The sequence below is a fragment of the Phalangium opilio genome, unplaced genomic scaffold (assembly GCF_054372755.1).
Source record: "Phalangium opilio isolate 3A_F unplaced genomic scaffold, DU_Popi_V2 ptg000082l_1, whole genome shotgun sequence".
Lineage (NCBI taxonomy): Eukaryota > Metazoa > Arthropoda > Arachnida > Opiliones > Phalangiidae > Phalangium > Phalangium opilio.
In genome coordinates this window covers 10,057,598-10,078,628 of record NW_028324189.1, presented here as the reverse complement: position 1 = coordinate 10,078,628, position 21,031 = coordinate 10,057,598, and the positions used below count along the sequence as shown (strand labels likewise).

Below are 21,031 nucleotides of genomic sequence, written 5' to 3'. Positions count from 1 at the left end.
TTCGGCGATCTTTTGCCTCCATGATATGCGATAGATTTTATCTCCCTCTCGCGCCGCTAACCAGCCACAGTACAGGCATTACCTCTCGAAATTTGTACCCGGATTTTGCCGGTACACATTACATACGTTAAGTCTAATCATTAGAATATCTTGTTTATTCGATTCGAGACTAGGTAGGTAGGCATTACCGGGGATGTATCCTCTAGAATCTCACGGGATTTTAACGCGGGCTTTTCTCTTCAGCTAAGCCTAGCTCTTTCCTCATCATGGATGGTGTCTATACTTCATACGTACACCTCACTTTGTTCCCATAGAAATTGCGCCTTCGTCCCACGCTACGCGTACCGTTGCTTGTCTGAACGCTAGAGTTAGGCTTAATACGCCTACGGTAGAGTCTCCGATTTCATTAACAGCTCGCGCCAATTTTAAAGGGGTAATAAAGCAAATAAAAACACTCCAGCCTCATTTTTGTCCTACGATTTTATCATACTCCATTTAGAAGAAACTATTTACGATCCAGTTATTCCAAAACGCGCTTTATGCTCCCTTTAAATACGGTTGTCTTCCTTGGATATTTAATTGACGTATGTAGGGTTATGCCATTTTTATGTAAATTTGTGTAGCAACACAATTTGATACATCAGAATTGATTTATATTTGTAACCAGCGCGATGTAATGAAAGGCTGCCGACATTCAGGGTTTCAAATAGCACTAGTTTCTCCATAGCGCCTGTAAAAATGTTTCAACTGCCGCACACCACTGCTCAGGATTAAGTCAGCGCGTAGGCGTAAATAAATTTCAGAATTATAATCGTAATTTGCCGCTTTAAACAAACTTTAATTTACCAAAACGGGCAAGATAAATAAGTGTGAGAATTCACGTATCTTAAATCTTTAAGATAAAAAGGTTATCAAAGGATTCTATCGTGTTAGGATTGAGCAGTTTTTATAGTTTTACCTGAGAGGTAAATAATGCTCCAACTTTCCGCTAACACTTGAGACAGGAGGCCCTTCAAAAACATAACCTGTCATTTTTGGGTGCTTTATCTTTTCCCACCAAACTCCTTATCCAACAAAGACTCGAGGTAGCGAGGCCCAAATTTTTAATCTAACAGTAAATAATTAATATTACGTGAAGATAAAATTTCCGCTCCTTTGTTAGCTTTATCTCCTTTATTCCTTCGCCGTTTCCGAAAAAATATGAATTTAGGATCCAAAACCTGTCGGTTGTAGCGACTAGGGAGGTGTTTCATATGAATTTACGAAATTATTTTACGAATATTAGGCATAACGCTTTCCAGGGATAAAAATAGGGTAAAATCTTTCTTCGGGACTGCAACATACTCTGGGAATATATGTGCAGATTCTTTTGGTTTTAGTTAAGCGTTTGGACATGTCCGAAATTTATAGGGCCCATTTAAGCCTTGCCATCCTTGGCTGCAAGGTAGGCCTTTGCGCAAAATTATCCGACATAATCTTTTATGGGATTATCATTTCTCGGCTGGACTCTAGTTGCACGCGCGATAATTTTCTTGATATACGTCCTCCTACGGATAAGTTTTGTTTTTGACCCTTTTTTGGGGGAAAAGGAGCTGTTAGGCCTAACGCAAAACGGAAATGTAGTTAAGCTTAACAAGTGGAATAGGCTGTACTTTGAAGCTGAATAAAATCTTCCAAAATTGTTCTTATATTTAAAAGAATATTTTAATCTGAATAACAGTAATTATGCCATCGTGAAAACATAGTTAAAGGTTTGTTTTTTGACCCTTAAGCCTAATTCAAGGGGAGTTTTGTTAAGCCTAACCAGTGAAATAGGCATCTACTTTGTAGCTCTAGAAGAAAAGTTTAATTTAAATATCAACAATAATGATATTACCGTGAAAACGTATTTAAAGTTACACCGCATTAAATTTTAATGCCATGGAAAATAGGATTGTCTGTGAACTAACTTGTAGAGATTTAAAATTCAATATAGTAATTGTGTATTCTTAAAATAATGAGAATTTAAAATTACTCTGCATAGAGAAGATAATGTTTCGTGACCCTCGGTGATTAGGGGAGAAATAAGGCAAATTTTAGCCTTACATGCCTAAGGTAGCGTCTCTTTAAATAATAGATACACGTTAGCTTCCGAAGGGAGAGTAACACGAATAGAGTGTAATTACTTAGCCAGACACGTATTTTAACATAGCCTGTTCGTATTAGTCTTGGGTCGGAAAAACCTGTAGAAACACAGGTGAATTTATGGTAAAAAGGGAGCGTGCAGTTTTCAAGTCTTTTATATACTAATTTTCGTCCAAAATCCCTTCAAAGGGAGACTGAAATGGCCAGGCAATCATTTTTAAACGTTCACTTGATATTATATTTATTTTAAAAGTTATATAGTTTTAAAAGTTGATGTCATGACTCATATTTGATAAATGAATGGTGCATGTTTCTAAAAACGTCAATAGTCAACTCTGACCAATTAGCGACCGGAACACCATGTAACTTTTCAGTTTAAGCCCGCGCTTTTATACTCATCGTCGCTGATTGGTTAGAATTTCACTTTGTCACCTCAACTTAAATAAAATAACCTTGAAAAGTTTTTTACAAATTTTCTGTGATTTTTTTTTAATCTAAATCGATTAGAAAAGGTTCCCCACTGGCCATTTCATTCCATCTTTATTAGCACTTGGTATATCTTGGTCCCCGCTCGCAATGTCCCCCTATAAGCGAAAATGTTTTGCAGAATGCTGGAACGAGATAAAGACGGACGCGTCCGTCCGTGTTGCACTAGTATTTTGTCCCCTGAAAATCGTGATTGCGAGTCCTGTCGAAGTTGGCGGTAAAAACATTTGCAAGGCGCGAGACTCTAGGTTAAGGCACGTTCCGAGTTTTCCCGGTACATCGGACAGGGTCCCGAGATCAGGCTGACTCGTAGCTCGTGAGCGTAGCGTGAAAAGAGGATAGGGGAAAAGTCGTTAAGCCTAGCGTATAGGGATTTTCTAGGCTGAAAAGCCGACCAATTACGATTTTCTTTTTCGTTTTTCTTCCTTCTTCGTTCTTTTGAGGCCCGAGTCCGATTTTTCTTTGTGGCAGTGGAACTTAAGACGGCAGGGTCCCGTGGTATTTTACGCTAGGATAAAAAACGGCTTAAGTTTTTGTTCTGTTGTGCTCTGTCCTCACCTATGGGGTTCTCTTTTTTTTTATTCCCTCACTAAAAGATTTTGAGAAATTAACGAAGTGGGATTAACTTTTAATTTTATCCCTTGAAGTGCTTTGGGGCTTTCTGAAAGAAAGAATTCTGATTGGATTGTTTTCATGGTATTTTTTTTTTGCTCCCGAATTCAGTAGGGTTCGGATTGAGGTTTCTGTTAAAGTAAGTTAGGTCGTCCACATCGCCGCGACATTGCCAAACATAACGAATAAGAACTTGTAGAAATGTAGTTAGTACGTTCTCGGGTGTTATGTGGGTTATTGTTGGTTGTAGAGATCCATTTGTGCTATATAGCTTTTTTGCAAATTTAACCTTGACCATAAAAGTTCTTAAACAAAGATAGACTTCATCTCACCGCCAATTTTTATATACTGGACTTCCAATTCAATTTAGTAAATCAAACTCAATTACTGTACCCAGTGCTTCTTCAAATTGATTTGTCACGGGTGCTTTGTTTGATAGATATGAGTAATAATATTCTCTAAGCAAGCCTTCTAATCAGATCGAAGAATAGAGATAAGGGTTTTATTTAGGATATATATGATAAAAGAAAATTAATTCAAATTAAATTCTACTCGAAACGTCACTCTGCTCGCTTTAGCTCTGATTATAAAGAGTAACTTGAAATTCGACTTGAAGGATATAATATTAAAATGCCCCTTGTTCAAATTTAATATTAGTAACGCCTTTTGAAGGGGACACGCAGTCGAATGATAATATTGTAATTATTACAAGAACGGTATAGCTGGTAACAAAAATAAATATTGACAGTTTCTGTAGAAGTACACGAAGTAAAGTAAGACATAGCTATTTTAAATATTTCTAAAATTTACAAACGATTAGTTGTGAAATTCTAGAATATAGATGTTCACCACTTTTTTAATCGTTGGCCATTTTGGTTGGAAGTAATATTTAAACTTAATTGTTTATTAATTTTATTTGAAGAACACCAGTTTAGTAGTTGTGTTCCAAAATGTTTTATGAAATTTTGCCTTATTAAACATATTATGATTATAGAGAATGTTTTACTATGGTCCCTTAAAATTAACATAGGAAACTGAAAGTCAATGCTAATTTAGTTAAGTGGTCATCCCTAAAACACAGTAATCGCGTAACTTGTAAGCGGTGCCCCGGATGGCCAAATTTCATAGAAACACTCTACTATAGGCCTAATCAGAAGTGAGATGAGACTAGAAGTGAAGGGCTCTAGCATTCATAGTAGATCCTGGCACTAGTGAACAAATTTGAGGATTTTACGCCGCTTCAATCGCGCCTACGCTAGAGAGAGAAAAATTGGTCGAGTTCCAAAATCATTTCCTACCCCCTTCCCCTCAACCTAAAGCGGCGGAACACGGACGCGGGTGCTTGAATCTACTTCGGCCGTCTACCACCGCGAGCGTCTCACGTTTTGGAGGGGAAATTCTGAAACCGCCACCAGAGGGCCAACCGTTGGTGTGTTATCAAGAATATTCACTTTCGCCGAGTGAAGAATTTGGTTAGCTCAGTACTTCTAGTCTCATCTCACTTCTGGCCTAATTAACCTTTTTGAAACACCCACATGTATTTGTCGTTATTAACTTTGATATTTAACCATCTAAGGTTTAATTCAATTAATAGTCTAGCAAAGCCCAGGGATGTTAGTAGTTGTTGACATAACAGAACACGTTTAAACCCTGCACGCAGGTTGTTATAACTGAAATTAGGCCTGCAGGTATGTAATGCTTTACATTATGGACTGTTATTGTGGCCCTGTCAAAGACGCGAGGCTTAGTAAATTATACTAGTAGATAGATTCTAACAGCGTGCTCGGTCAAAATATGAAACGCTAGCTCAATGACAGATTAATTAGCTAGTAATTATATCGTCATTTACAAGGGACGTCCTTACAAATTAATCGATTAGAGGGAGTGGCGGGCTTATACGTATTTATATACTTAGTTCTTGTCTAGCTGTTTATTCCTAGTGACAAGCTTGGGTAGATTTATAAACTGGATTAGGCTTAGCACTCAAAATACGAGCGATGAAAAGTGATTCCGAGAAAACATCAATCCGCCTCTAACTAGAGGAATTAACGTTACATGCTGGGTCTTTCGCTAATAGGGCTGTTAAAACGTTTAATTGGGGTAGTTGGAATTTGTTCAGAAGTCATTATCCCTACCCTGCATTACGTAGAGGACAATTGTGGCCTACGTATCAAGCTCTAATTCTCTGGAAGTGTTCTTTGCCTAGAATTATACCCGCTTTCTCTGGGATTAAGATGGAAGTAGTTTTGTTTGGACATTACACTCTTAAGTTGTAGGCATTCATTAAGATTGATTTTTCTCATGGAAAATGGAGCACGGAAATGAAAAATAAAACCATCCTTAACAAATAACTTTGACCTGATCTGATCTGACAAGTTAACTATAAATCCTATAAACGGGCTTTATGGTTTTGGTTTAAAAGAAGAGTTCTAATATTAGATATCTTTGATAAATTTGGTTTCACTGATATTTGGTAAACCGGTTAACGTACTTCTTAACTTATTTATATTTTGAGTAGTATAGTTTTTAATTATTATTAATTACTTAAAACTGGCTTTACTTAGAAAGATTTGAAGAATTAAGTTCTAAATGATAAGGTGGTCAAAGCATCGGTCATAATTTTTGCTTTCGAAAAGCTCGAAAGATCAAAGATATATTGAAAACAGAATTTGCCCTAAATGAATCACGGATGACAGATAGATAAAAATTAAATAAAACCGACGTCACTTTACGTTTGGACTTGAAAATCGTATCAACTCCGACCGTCGCCTTTCTCTACAGTCCATATTTCTAAATAAATTTTATTTTTTCGCCCTATATATAAATATAAATTGAAAGATTTTGACGGATTTAGTCCTTACTGATCCTAAGGCGCATTCTATCCCAGATTTTTCCACGGTTCACGCGATGTTTTTCGCGGGAAAAGAGACGCGGGAATCCCCGGCGCGAGACAGTTTCGCGCAAATGGCTTTCTGTATCTGACAAGAAGTCGTTTATAGCAGAGGCGGCTCTAGGTTCAAATAAATTTCTTCCTAGTGATATTATATCCCTTTTGTCCGCGCGTTTAAATAGCTTCCACGAGTTCAAAGGAGTCCAGTATAAGCCTTTTATTCAACGATACCCGCGTTTATCATTTGAATCGTTTAACTTTCCGTCTCTCTCTCTCTACCCCAGGCCATGCTGCTTGGACAAACGATATTTTTAAGGGTGCAGTGGGAGGTATTTTCTACCAAGTTACATAAACCAACAGTGTGGTAGAGGTCAGACCAACACTAGATAGTGTGAGGGCAAGTGTCGTTGCCTGTCATTTGTGTGACGTATGCGGTTCAAGCGCTATCTGCAACAAACTGAACTACTTGTAGTATTCTGTTCGATTCAGTAATTACAGAAGTACGTAAGATATGTTCCATAAGTTTGTCACTGGTTAGTGAGAGCTTGTCACGAAGTGACGTAGGTGAAAAGGCATAGAATCTCGTAAAGCGACACCTGGTGAGGCGCTGTCAAAGGCTTAGTACAGACTAAATAGGAAGATGGAAGTCCTGCAAAATTAACCCCCGAGTGTAGGACTTCAATTCTCGCTTGTCGTTCTCGAACTAGCTCGAGCTGTAAATCTCTAGCATTACGAAGTATAGGATGTGTCATACTTATCATGGAACATATCTTATAAACTTATGGTAATTATCATTCAGTTCCAAACCTTTCAACAGTTGCTCAGGAGCGGTTAAAGATCTCTTCCGTTGGCGTGGTGATTTTCGGAGAAAATGATTGTTGGTGTGATCTCTTCCACACTCTATTTGTCTTGAAAATTTTAAAATTAATGGCTTAAAGACCCGACCCTAAACATACATGAAGTTAAAGTAATTTTAGTGAGTTTCTGTAACTCAACGATGCTCTATAAAGCCACAGTAATTTCCTCAGTCTATCATAACCGCAAGAAGTATGACAACATCTTTGGGTAATTCATATGAAAAATGCGGTCGTTTGTAAAGTTCTCGTAGAGAATAGAGTTATAAACTGAACTTGATTTGTTTAAAGCCTTTACAGCTATGTTTGAAAGGGGCTTTTAATTACAACATGGTAGAATCATAATCAATTCGTAATATATGTATATGTTATATCCTCTTCCTGCATGAGGTAGACAATTTTCTAAGAATTACGAGTATAATGGTTTAACCCCTTAAGGAAGTGTACTTCCGCTTCCTTATTCCCCGTTACTAACCGGAAGTAAGGTATCGGCTAGACTATAACTTCCACCGTGATCAGGAAACTGAATCAACGATGCCTTTGTAACCCGTTGTAATATTATTTAAACAAATGGATCAATAAAACAATCGTAATGTAAATAACCAATTAGTAAATATTAAATCAATTAGTACGACATTTTTTGACTGATAATCTAATCTAGAAATATAAAGGATATGTGTATCTAATCTAGAAATGTAAAGGATATGTTTATCTAATTAATATATTACTAATTAGTATCGTTGGATAAAGGACTAGTTTAGGTAGTATCGTTGGATAAAGGACTAGTTTAGGTAGTATCAGATCATCAGACGCGTTGTTAATGTAGGCCTAGGTAGAGTTGTGACGTCTCAATGTTTATTTCGCGTCACAAAGCTCAATAACCCTGAGTTAATTCAAGCCACAAATATTTAGGTTTGTTGTTGGATAAGAGCTGCGGTTATATGAAGGAATTCAATATCTTTATGACAATCTAAATTCTGGTTTCAATTCGCGATCCACAGTGTCGTTTCTTTCACTCGTATACGCTCTTAGTGCATTGGTTTAGGCGCGATCACTTCGGAGGCTTACCTAAAGCTAAGGTTAGTTAATTGTTATACAACACGCGGCCCAAATGGTTTAACTAAATTCGAAAATCCGAGATAAGAGCTCTAATATCAGAATTTATAGTATACAGAGCTGGCTACAATCCTGGACGGCTTTGAATCTTAACTTTGCCATTCCATTAAAGGGCGGGAATATTATACAGTATGAACTGAAATGACTCGAATCAAGCTGGATGGGGGAACTAAGTAAAGCGGTATTAGTCCATCACTCCGTATGGATGGGGAATAAGGATAGGATTCGCGACCTATAAGTTTCAACGCTTTTCCCGAGGAAAGCTTTATCGGTCGTTAAGAAACGACGGAGATCTTTAATGGCAAACGAATCGTGGAGTCGTTTTTTGTCCTTTAAATTTTCTTTTTATCTTAATTTGATTAAAGCAGGCGGTTAGTCACTTTAGTAGATAAGAGGAGTAATTTGGAATAAGACCCCTTTTTAAGTAGATAACCTGTAGATTGCTTTTATAAGATTAAAAGTAGGTTCAAGTTCATCACTCGCTACGATAGCGTTTGAAACCTAGTATTTAATAACTTTAAAATGTTAAATTAAACGGATATCATTAATTGGATAGAGTTTAGTCAAGTGTACTTGAATTTCGTTTACTCGTTTCAGTGAAATATTGGAAAGGTATTTAAGCGTTTACCTATACACGTTTTCGGTCAATTCTTTTAAACTTTCTACTTAAAATTGTCGAAAAACTTTAAGGAATGAATTATAAAATTACCACTATTTTAATAGCAATTTCAAATATCTGGAAATAAGCGTGTAGTGGACGTGAGAGTGATTAGCCCCTCGAGAAATTGTAAAAACTAAATAGGCCTATATCAGTTGAAAATAATTTATGGATTACACGAGATTTAATTTTAAAAATACATATTTATTTTTGAAAGGGTACCGAAGAAGAGATGACTGTTCTTACCTATCAATGGCGATCGCCATGAGTGTAAAAACGCTCGCCGCGACGGATACGATGGCGATGAAGTTGGAAACTTTACAGTAAGCCGCTCCGAATGGCCAGTCACTGTTCAACATGTAAACGAAGTTGAAAACGACATTCAGCGTCGAAACCATGGTATCGGCCAAGCTGAGATTGACCAAGAAATAGTTCGTGACCGTTCTCATTCTTTTATGGGCCAAAACGATCCAGATGACAATCAGGTTTCCTCCGGTGGCAACCAAAACCATGCTGAAGAAGACAAAGATCCAGAGTACCTGTTGCCACCAGGACATAATGAAAGAGTTACGCGTAGGTAATTCTTCCGTCGGTAATTCAGTCCCGTTTTGATCGTAATTGGAGAAATTAAAAGGCACACCCGTAAAATTGTCCATGACACCTTCTTCTTCGTTATTAACGTAATCTTCTAGAGCCGAACTAACAGTTGCTAAAGATACGCCGCCATCCATTAGAGACACGAACATGTTTATTTTCGGTAATAGTTAAGGATAGATGACTTGACGAAACGTTTGGCGCTATCGTATGATATGGATGGCTATTAGTTTTCGTAATTCGTTTATACTGGACATTAAATAACTTCAAAGTTTCGTGTAAAACGTTTCCGTTGGATGTGAAGAATTGGTTTTAAATATGTCTCCGAAGCAAACTTTATAAAGTAAATTATCTTGAATGTGACGTCATAGTAACCATCGTGAATTTTTATGAGTGTCAAAAATGTACCGTACTCTGAACAAATTGAACGAAGCGCGAGTTATTTTTATTTTTTGTTTTTATATAAATTTATAAATACTTAAATGACTAAAAGTTTCTGGTCGCGTCAGCTTACTTCACGAGGTGGTGACGGTACGGTGGTCGCGGCTGGACTGATTCGCTTTCTCTTGTCGACTAACTTGGACTGTTACGCTTGCCTCTCTCTCTCTCACTCTCACTCTCTCTCAGTCTCTCTCTCAGTCTCTCTCTCTGTCTTTCTCTCTCTCTCCCTCTCGCCCGCATTATGGCTGCATCGAGGGAAAAAGTTTTATTAGGACCCAGAAAAAGTGTAATTGCAGAGTTTTCGAGTCTATTTTATCTTGGCCCATGTCGAGTTTGAAAATATTTGTTTAATTATCCCGAATAAACTTGTTGAAATTACATTTGAAGGATAAGAGTAGAGGACAAGTTGAAGAAACTATATATAATAATCTGGCCAGTATAATCCACAAATAACCTAACGCTTTGTACTTTCGTTCGGCATTATCGCCACAAATGCCTCCTGCCTTCGCCAAGCCAAAACTGGCGTTTGTAAGGAAAGTCAACTTGTAGGGGATCCACTGGACACCCCCCCCTTACAAGTTGACTTTCCTTATGAACTCTAGTTTTGCTTTAAGTTTCTCTCGTTGAAAGAAAGCAGCATTAGTACGAAATTCCAAGGCACTTTCAAGTTTCGTTATTGAATGGACGACGAAAGTGATACCTCAACTCATCTCAAAGTGGCAGCGTTTGACGTAAGATTTATTTCAATATATTTTAAAACTAACAGCAAAGGAACCCGACGTTGCAAGTCAGTCCGTCGAAATATTTTTTATCACTTTTCTGTTCCCTGTGCTACGCAGAGGAGGTCAACACTATTCCGAGTGTAAAGGGGGTTTCTCGTATTACACGGCGCGAGTAAGATCAAATGATCAAATGAAGTATACTTTTTGTTTTTACGTGTGAACTTTTGGTCTAACCGATTTTCTAGATCCAAGATATCTCACCGTTTCATCTATAGAATTCGAAGGATTCCCTAACCCGTGGCGTTTGGAACCGAGTCGTTAAAACTAAGGGCATCCTAGAGGACGATTACACGCAAGACGAACACTATTGGTCGAAAAATGCTCCGCCATTGGAACCAAAGGTCATATAGAATATTCCTGAAACCCGAGACGGTGGCATTTATATTGGATATGAATCAAGAAATAATGTGGAAAATAAACAAAAGGTTTAAATTACGATATATTTTAAAATTGCCGTGCCTAACTTTGGTTTTTTAGATAAATGGTTAGTAATTTCCATTGTATTCTCGAATATTTATACCCGCGATAATGCAGATGTGTAAACCATTTTATAATCTTATACCTTGTGAAAAAATCATTCAAGGGTTAAGCTTAATACCACCATACGCCCACTGTATCGCCTTTCTAACACGGTACCATATTTATGTGGAGGGATGAGATGCCAGATGAAAATATAGACGTGTAGTCTTCGTCTATGGCTTCCATTTATGATTAATTTCACTGATCAACAACCTCTTTAAAACAAGTTTTTAAAAACTACCATAATCCAAGTAACAATTCACGACTCTCGCTTACATAGACTTTGACTTATAACATACACTTATGGTCAGAAATCTCGTAGTCGTAGCGTAGACAACTTATAGATTTTGACTTTTGCCCGGAGATCTTAGATCTTGTGGGCGACCATGCCAATGTCGAAATTCCAAAAAGGTTCCGAGTGCCGAACTACAGGGGTTAAATGTATAATGTATTTCCAACGAGCCCCTGTAGAATTGTTACCCGCGATACACCAATGTACGATTATTTTTAATGTTGAGGTGGTTAATTGTACGCGATTTTAATTAATTTTTTTTTATTTTTTTTTTGGCCAGATCCTTTGTCCTATACATCCGAATAACCTGAAATTTGAATGAGACGTGTGTTTTGGCGTGTTTTATTATACTAAAATGGGTCCAAGCTTTTAGAGTGGATAGTTTTTCTTATAAAAATTATTTTCCAAAGTCAAAATGATGGCTTCAGTGATAAGACTGAATATATCTTCGGTGATCGGATCTACTGGTCCCAATGTCTGAAAATTTTAATGAGAGGTGTGTTACAATCTATTCTATTATACTAAAAAGGATTCAAGGTTTTAGAATGAATAAATTTTTAATAAAAATTAATTTATAATGTCAAAATTGTAGATTCAGTATTTAATCCACAATATCGTTGGATTAAATGGTCCAAATGTCCTGAAATTTGAATGAGAGGTGTGCCACAATATATTCTATTCTATTAAAAAGATTCAAGCATTTAGAGTCGATAGATTTTTTTTAATAAAAGTTAATTTCCAATGTCAAAATTGTAAATTCAGTATTCAATCCACAATATCTTTGGATCTAATGGTCCAAATGTAATGAAACTAATGAGAGGTGTGTTACAATATATTGTATCAGAAGTATATTATATTTCTCTTCGACAATTTTAAATTATACTTAGTTGCGAAGGAGGGCCAAGAAGAAAAAAGCTTCCTCGCAGTGGTACTCTGCTTGTTCGATGACATTCTGAAGCTTCTTGTGTGTGTTTAATGCAATAATTTTTATCAGTATCCAAGAGATAGAGGAATAGGATATAAAAGCGGTACGAGCGTAATAGTAGCTTGGAGGATATAGGGGTGAGGGATTCTCCGATGGGAGATTCGTGCATCCGTACCCAGTTACCTTGGTTATGCGCATCACGTGACCACGCAAATCCAATTAAAACTATAGCGGGTTTTTCATGCTAGCTTAGGACTTCGAAGCAACGCCGCCTATATTACGTGTTGACTGCACTTGGGTTTTTATCTTTTTACTATTGTTCACTTGCACTTACATATTTCTTTTATACGCTTAATCTATACATGGTTAATAATATTTGTGCAATTTTAATTTTAACAATTAACTTATTCCATAAAAACGCGCAAATTACTTTCCTAATTTTTCAACACTCAGTGACTTTACGCACTTCCTATCTGGACGCAAAAGCATAATGCTACGTTTTGCCACCAAATACCCTGGTTTTCCATCCTAACAACAACCTCGTTTTCCACCGTAGGATATTAGCGTGGAAAAACAGTGGAAATTCTAAGCCGATTAAAATTTGTTAATAATAAAAATTTTCTTATTATTTTCAGTACCTGGACTCAACACTCGGAAGTTACACGTTTATAAAAATATTCTTATTATTTTCATTATTAATCTTTTTAATAAAATCTAATGTATCAATGAAATATATTTCAAAATAAAAACTTGCATTAATATTTATAAAATATTATTTGATAAAATTATTTCTATTTATAAGCTTATTAATTTAAGTTATGGCGTCAAATAATAAAAAGAATAAAAGACTTTATAAAAATGATTACCACATTTTTGAAAAGTATTTTAATTACAAATTTTTATTAAATCCGAATGTATCAAATGGAATAGATTTCGAAATAAAATATTGAATTAATATTTATAAGTCTGCCTGACAAATTTATTTTTACTTGTAAGCTTACAAATTATATTTAGTGACTAAGGTATAGAAACTTGCTTCATACCTCTGAATTAGAGTATGATTAAAATGCTTTCCCAACATAGTAGAGCCGTGAGTCGAGTATGTTGACGTGAGACACGTGACACACTCTTAATAAACAGTCAGAATAACAGACTTTATACAATGACGTCAAATCACGTGACCTATGACGTCAGATCACGTGACCTATGACGTCAGATCACGTAGCCTATAACCTCATATCACGTGACCTATGACGTAAAATATGACGTCATATCACGTGACCTATGACGCAAAATATGACGTCATATCACGAGACCTATGACATCAGATCACGTGACCTATGACGCAAAATATGACGTCATATCACGAGACCTATGACATCATATCACGCGGCCTATGACGTCAGATCACGTGACTAATGACGTCAAATCACGTGGCCTATGACGTCAGATCACGTGACTAATGACGTCAAATCACGTGAGCTGTGGCGTCAAATCACGTGACCTATGACGTCAGATCACGTAACCTATGACCTCAGATCACGTGACCTATGACGTCAGATCACGTAACCTATGACCTCAGATCACGTGACCTATGACGTAAAATCACGTGACATATGACGTCATATCACGTGACCTATGACGTCAGATCACGTAACCTATGACCTCAGATCACGTGACCTATGACGTAAAATCACGTGACATATGACGTCAGATCACGTGACCTATGACGTCACCAAGGTAATTGACTTGTGAAGTCACGACAGATGTTAATGGTAATAGGTAATGATTGTCCATTCAGTTAGGCCTAGCGTTCATTCATTTAGGCCTAGCGTTCCTTCATTTAGGCCTAGCGTTCATTCATTTATGCCTAGCGGTGTTCAGCTATTTGGATCTCGCGCCCTGGATATGGCGCACCCGAGTCCGCGTATAGGAGCTTTTAGCGCCCCCTGACGTTGGAAATTTACTTAGTTGGAATGGAAGTTACGCGTCAGTCGGTTCATTCTTGCCTGGAAGCGGTCGAGGAAAGTCGCATGGAAAAACCTTTCTCGCTCAGCTGATCATTACGGATCACCCGTTCATTCATTGCTTGGAAGCCGTCAGGGAAGTCGCTTGGGAAAACCTTTCTCACTCAGCTGATCGTGATCCCGGCTTTTGAGGTCGATTCTTGATAGATCCGCCATTTCGCTGATCGTTTTTACCGAGGACGCAAGCTGAATTCGAAGCTCTTCAACATACTTGGCGGCCATTGCTTCGCCTCGTGGTGCTTTAACAGTCCGTAAGCCTAACCTTTCCAATAATCCAAACTCATCTAGCTCCCCTTAAATTATTTATTTTATTTCAAGTATTTAAATTAATTAGGCAGTGTTAAATGTTAGTGAATTTTATTTATTTATTAAAAGTCAAGTAAAATAAATAATATTTTACAACGAGATGTTGGACAAGAGAGAATCCCTTAATAATTAGTTTAGGAGCTATTATTATAATCGGTTAAACGGGGTACGTAATTAATTTAGATATAACGCGACAGATTTTCGGAAATAAGGTCCCCCCAAGAGAAAATTTTAAAACACGAGGACCGTAAGCCTAAATTGAGCCGTGTCTTATTAAACTCTAGTTATTTTACGGATACTGTCTGTGGGAATAGTTTTAAAATAAATGGAGGGTTTTCCTAAAATTAGTTTAGAGGCTATTATTAATTAATTTAGAGCTAAAGCGACAGATTTTCGAAAATCAAGTCCCGCAGAGATAGTTTTAAGACGCGTGGACGTTTGCCCTAAGCCTAAGTTCAGCCTTGTCCAATTTCAACTCAAGTTTTTGTTTATGGGTTCTATCTGTGGGAATAGTTTTAAATAAATGGCTGGTTTTCCTAAAATTGGCAATGTTTTAAATTATTATTCTATTTAGTTAAAATAAATGTCAGGTTTCCTAAAATTAATTTAGGGGATATTTTAAATTAATTTCATTATTAAGTTAAATAACTTAAATTTAAATAGAGGGCAGATTTTTTTCTAAAATTAGTTTAGAGGATATTTTAAATTATTTTCATTATTAAGCTATAATGTAATTGAAATGGTAGATTTTCCCAAAATTAGTTTAGGCGATGTGTTAAATTATTAAGGTAATAAAAGTGTACAGTTAGGTTTTTCAAAAATTATTTTCTATACAACTTTGGGAAATAATGAGTTAGCCAGATTATTATTTAATAAAGGGTGGCAATCGCGGTAATCAAGCCTTTCTTTAATTCGGGGTAGTTGGTCTTTCTCTCTAAATTTGGGATCTTGTTTTTTAATTAAGGACAATTTTTTCTTAAATTATTTAAATCTAAGATTATTTCGTTCTGCCCAAAACTAGGCAATAGTTTAAGATGTGTTATTAATGTTTTCATTTATAGATGCGGCTGATATTCTTGGATTTTTCTGTTGCTTGTCCTTCCGAGACGTATCATTCCTGATGACTTACGCTGTTCTGGACTTGCTATGTATCATTCCTGATGACTTCCGCTGTTCTGGACTTGCAATGTATCATTCCTGATGCCATTCTTCGTTGGATTCACGTTACATGATGTCTTCTGGACTTGCTCTTTCTCTCAGCGCTGACTTAAAGATATGGAGGAAATCATCGAAGCTAGAAGACACAAAATACATCGTTTTTACTTGCAAATTTTTCATGTAACCACTTAACTTAATTTTTTTCGTGGAAATTTTATTTGTAACTACTTATTATTTTTTTCGCGTTCAAACATTAACTTAGAAATCTCTTTAATATTTTTTTTGTTCGAAATTTTTGTAAACACTTTGGTTTTTTTGTTTTTTATTGAATAAATTTTGCCTTAAACCTCGTTCTTTCTTTTCTTGAATTTTTTATATACTAGACTTGGTTTCAATTTTCTAGGGTCTGGACTTAGGAGGATATTTTTAGGCCCCTTTTTAAGCTTTTTACTAAATAAAAAAGAAAATATTAACATAAAACAATTTTTTTTTATAAAAAAAATTTTTTTTATGAAAAATTTATTAAAAAATAAAAATTTTATTAAAAAATCAATAAAAAAGCATAAAAAAGGTCAAAAAAACTACCCTAAGTGTTTTTCGACTATTTTTGTTCCTTGCCCAATATCGAAACTTAAATTTTAATTTTAAGCTACCACCCCCAAAGTAAGCCTTGCGAGCCCAATTTAAATTTAACAAGTCCCTGTTCAACTCGGGAATTATTAAATTTAAACTAAGGCCCGCTGTGGAGCCCCCAAAAACCAGGAAACTTCGTCCTTAGCATGGGATTTCCAATGAAAGTCCACTTGCAGACGTCCACTTCGTCCTTAGCATGGGATTTCCAATGAAAGTCCACTTGCAGACGTCCACTTCGTCCTTAGCATGGGATTTCCAATGAAAGTCCACTTGCAGACGTCCACTTCGTCCTTAGCATGGGATTTCCAATGAAAGTCCACTTGCAGACGTCCACTTCGTCCTTAGCATGGGATTTCCAATGAAAGTCCACTTGCAGACGTCCACTTCGTCCTTAGCATGGGATTTCCAATGAAAGTCCACTTGCAGACGTCCACTTCTTCCTGCGCAAGAAAAATTCGAATTAATAATTGGGAAAAAATGTCACACACGTAACTTCAAGTTAATTACCTTATGAGAATCCACAAGAGTATTCTCGCATGATGTAACGCAAAATGTTCCGGCATAAGACACAAATTCCTATTATTTGACAAATGGCATACGCGTGACGCGTAACATTAAACTAAATACCTTAATAGAAAAATAATACCATAAATCCTAAGACTCGCCTTACACCCGCTTAAAATCGTGATTACTTTTAAAGGACAAAGCGTACAAGCAACCTTCTACCTTAAACATAAATCAAAAATTTATTTATATCCTACAAAAGTCCCTCAACGAGTTGCCGAAAGCTTTTTCCTCTAAAAATCTTTATAATTAAAACCATAAACTAGATACCTTAATACCGCAAAGGGAATCTCACCCTTAAAATTCTAATTGCGTTCATTATTCTTAAAAGGGAGGGCTAGGACCAGTTTTCACCTATTCCATAATCAAGTAATTTATTTATGTCCTGGCGCAAAAACAAAATCCCTAAAAACAACAGGCAAGCGCTTCCCTTCTAAAAATAAATAGAATAATAATTAACTAAGTACCCTGATAATTACATAGAGGTAATATGTTTATAATAATAAGATTTAATTATTGCTACGCATTAAGTGCCTAAAACGCTTTACACGCTTCTAATTGTTTTCCTAGTGAGATTCCCTTTCTACGGATAAAATCAAAGTGTAGACCCGAATTGTTCATTGACTCGATTCATATTGCTTGCCATTTGTCAAATAATAGATATTGATTCTAGAATCCAACATAAATTGCTCCTTTGGAAACGGATGATAGCTAAAATAAAAACCAATTCAAACACTGTAATACAGTTTAAAAATTTTATCATCCTAAATGTAGAGCTGCGCTAATTAATTTGCAAATTAACATTCGAATTAATTAATTGAAGATGCTAACTAAATTTAAATTACCTTACTGCTAATTGGGAAGTAATTATAATAATTAGTATGCATCGGAAAAGCATTCATCTAATTAAAAATTAATTAGATTTAGGATTGTAATTACTAGCCAATTGGATTTTCAATTAATCTCTCGTAATTAATTTGTTTGAAAAATAAATTAGTTACTAATTGAAATTAATTAGCTTTTATACCTAATTGCTAATCAGATAAATATTTATCCATGTGCTAATTCTAATTTAATTAGTTGCCAGCTAATTAGCGCAGCTCTGCTTAAATGCCACAAGTATTTAGAATAACATTAATTTCATTTTCAAATAAATCATTTAGCATAACTAGAAAAATAAATATAACATAGCTATTAATACGGCTAAAAGTCAATCTTGACATAAATTATCACTTTGAGTTACTTTACGGCTAAAAGTCAATCTTGACATAAATTATCACTTTGAGTTACTTTTAAACCAACTAAAAAGATTAAATAGTAATAATAATAAATTCCCTTACTAGGAGGCTAATAACAATCATCCTTGGGTTTTCAACTTCTAAAAGTATCACAATATCACCGTTAACTCTACTAACTGCGATTAAAAACCATCCATGGACCCCCAAACGCTTTCATCCATTTATTAATTAGCTTATATTAATAGAGGGAAAGTCTAACAAACTTGCTAAAAAAAGGCTACTTGCACCAATGGTTCACTTGAAATAATAGCCAAGTTCTACGCTCAAATACCGCAACATCCAATTACGCATGGATAACTTCACGTTCACACCCCAAGGCTGTAATTTGTACGGCTTGACTAATAAACTCGTAACCCTTATACACTTAACATTGAAAAAAATTGGAGTTTAAAAATTAGTACTTACTTTAATTACTTCCACATAAACCTTGGCCTTCCTTACGTTCATCACAGGCGCTAAGCCTAACCTCGTGGACGCAATTTACGAACTCGGAGTTTACCATGATTTTTGCAGATTTTCAATGCCTAATTTACATTAAAATTAATGAACATACCTTTTCACTTGAAATACGAACAAAATTTATAATAAAAACATTAATAAATTACCAAATCCGGGGTATTTTAGCCAGCCTCGAAGAGAATCCTGAAGTCCCTCCTAACCGTCCTTGACCTTCAGCAGACGAATCATATTCAGACGACATGTAATAGCCGACTCGATCACGCGCTCAACGAAGTGGATCGAGTATGCTATGACTGTGTCCATTTGGGCATGCAGCATTGTGCCACCATAGAGCAATATTATATAAGGCATAAATACAATTTAAGGCAATTTGGTTAAACTTATGTTTTACTCCATTAAAACTACTCCACGGATATATTGCTTTCCACCATGGAGCAGTAGCAAAGGAGATAGAGATACCATGGATAAAGATTGCGCGTGAGGAAATTTGTTTTCACGCTTTAGAGATCTTTCAGTTGGAGGAGGAGCTGAGTCTCGTGACATGATTTTCGCTGCCATATTGGTGGGTTTAAAGCAGGAATGAAGCTGAGACCACCCAATATGGCTACCAGAAGAGCGGTAAGACTTGGGAGGGTGTGACGTACTACTATCCCATCTGAAATCTCTCTATAGAGCTCTATCTTAGAGTTTTTCTCAGACGCCTAACCAAAGCGTTTACAAACATGGCCGCCGACTGCCAAAGCTAAGCCCGTGATGTTTTACCTAGGCATTAACGTCACTACTGAGATATCTCTATAGGATAGGCGTCTATCTCCAATGACAGTTATTCTGTATATACTCTGTTCCAGCTTTGGTTGTCAGCACGCGCAAAGTTAGGTCACAAGCAGGGCCGGAAATAAGAAAAATTTCTTATGGGACAAGTGTCCAGTGACCCCCTGTTTGAATGAGAAATTTATAGGACATTGTCCACTGAGTTTGCAAAAATAGTGTCGCTTCTCCATAGCCAAGCTATCAAAAATTCGGAAAATTTATTGGTCATACTGTCCAGTGACCCCCTTAGTTTTTAAAAAAGTTATTGGACATTTTAAAATTTTATTGGACAATGTCCAGTCACTCCAGTGTCCTGTGCTTATTTCCGGCCCTGGTCACAAGAGAGGAAGAAAATAAGGATGTTCTGGATTGGAGTATTTTTGAGTATATGTCAATAAATGGACGTATACTCTAATCTCATATGCCATGGTGACGTCATTAAAGGGATGTATAATCTAATCTCATATGGCATGGTGACGTCAACAAAGGGGCGTATACATAGTTTACAGGCTAGGAGGATTCATACCATTTACACAAGGTCTGGATCTAGACTCAGGCCTCCTAGTTTGTGTAACACCTAAAGCCTGGCCTCCCTGTGTAATTGTATGAAACCTCCTAGCCTGTAAAATATGTATACTCTAAGCTAATATGAAATGGTGACTCACCATAAACATTCCCCGTGTCGCTTCTATATTTTACTGATGGTAGATTAAATTCTCGTATATAAATTATACACCATAGCATTGTAAATTACACTAATTAAGTGTTAATTTTTAAATAATAATAATAAGTACTGCTACTTCTTTATTATTTAAAAATTAACAGTTAAATAACCATGGAACGGAATTTTAATATTTATAAATATACGCTAATTAAGACCATATTCTAGCGTAAATTAATTCCAATTAATTCATTCGATTCTGGCTAAAGATAATAGATTATCTTCCCAATGTCAAAGAATTCTCAAGGTATTTGAAACTCCTCAAGGGACGTATACTCTTAAGTTCATATACCATGGTGACGTCAAAAAGTGATGTATACTCTAATCTCATATGCCATGGTGACGTCAACAAAGGGACGTATACTCTAAGCTAATATGAAATGGTGACGCACCATAAACATTCCCCGAGTCGCTTCTATATTTTTTACCGATGGTAGATGGTTTTAATTAGTGTAATTTATTATAAAAATTACACTAATTAAGACCATCTACGAGAACTACTACATCTACCATCAGTAAAATATAGAAGCGACACGGGGAATGTTTATGGTGAGTCACCATTTCATATTAGCTTGACTATTCGGTTAAAGTTCGACTACCATAAATTTAGGTCCTTTCAGAGTAGAGAGACCCACCTTATTTAAAAAAATATCATCTCAATTTTATTTTTCTCCCATCAAAAACTATCAGCAACAGCGAGTGCCTAGGCAAATTTTAAGAAATTCTTGGCGACCAACAAGTAGACCTATTTTGAAATATAGT

General features: G+C 36.1%; 1 protein-coding gene and 4 long non-coding RNA genes across 5 annotated transcripts in view; 3 read left to right on the top strand and 2 right to left on the bottom strand.

The window, feature by feature from the left end:
• Positions 1 to 9,486, bottom strand: part of LOC149651512 (tachykinin-like peptides receptor 99D) — a 56,576-nt gene extending 47,090 nt beyond the window's left edge. The window contains exon 1 of the mRNA XM_089848466.1: positions 8,987 to 9,486. Coding sequence (XP_089704592.1) covers positions 8,987 to 9,486 — 500 coding nt within the window. The remainder of the gene's footprint in view (positions 1 to 8,986) is intronic.
• A 419-nt stretch (positions 9,487 to 9,905) lies between these two features.
• Positions 9,906 to 10,903, top strand: LOC149651511 (uncharacterized). Its single transcript, XR_016371260.1, has 3 exons — positions 9,906 to 10,506; positions 10,615 to 10,669; positions 10,743 to 10,903. It is a non-coding gene; the product is annotated as an uncharacterized LOC149651511 (long non-coding RNA).
• Positions 10,904 to 10,912: 9 nt separating this feature from the next.
• On the top strand, positions 10,913 to 12,821 carry LOC149651510 (uncharacterized). The gene is made up of 3 exons (XR_016371259.1): positions 10,913 to 11,571; positions 11,649 to 11,864; positions 11,961 to 12,821. It is a non-coding gene; the product is annotated as an uncharacterized LOC149651510 (long non-coding RNA).
• Positions 12,822 to 14,310: 1,489 nt separating this feature from the next.
• LOC149651509 (uncharacterized) lies at positions 14,311 to 16,134 on the top strand. The gene is made up of 2 exons (XR_016371258.1): positions 14,311 to 14,571; positions 15,688 to 16,134. It is a non-coding gene; the product is annotated as an uncharacterized LOC149651509 (long non-coding RNA).
• On the bottom strand, positions 14,614 to 19,571 carry LOC149651508 (uncharacterized). Its single transcript, XR_016371257.1, has 5 exons — positions 18,885 to 19,571; positions 18,694 to 18,803; positions 17,625 to 18,642; positions 16,925 to 16,993; positions 14,614 to 16,857 (listed from the first exon to the last, which is right to left on the bottom strand). It is a non-coding gene; the product is annotated as an uncharacterized LOC149651508 (long non-coding RNA).
• Between the last annotated feature and the right edge of the window lie 1,460 nt (positions 19,572 to 21,031).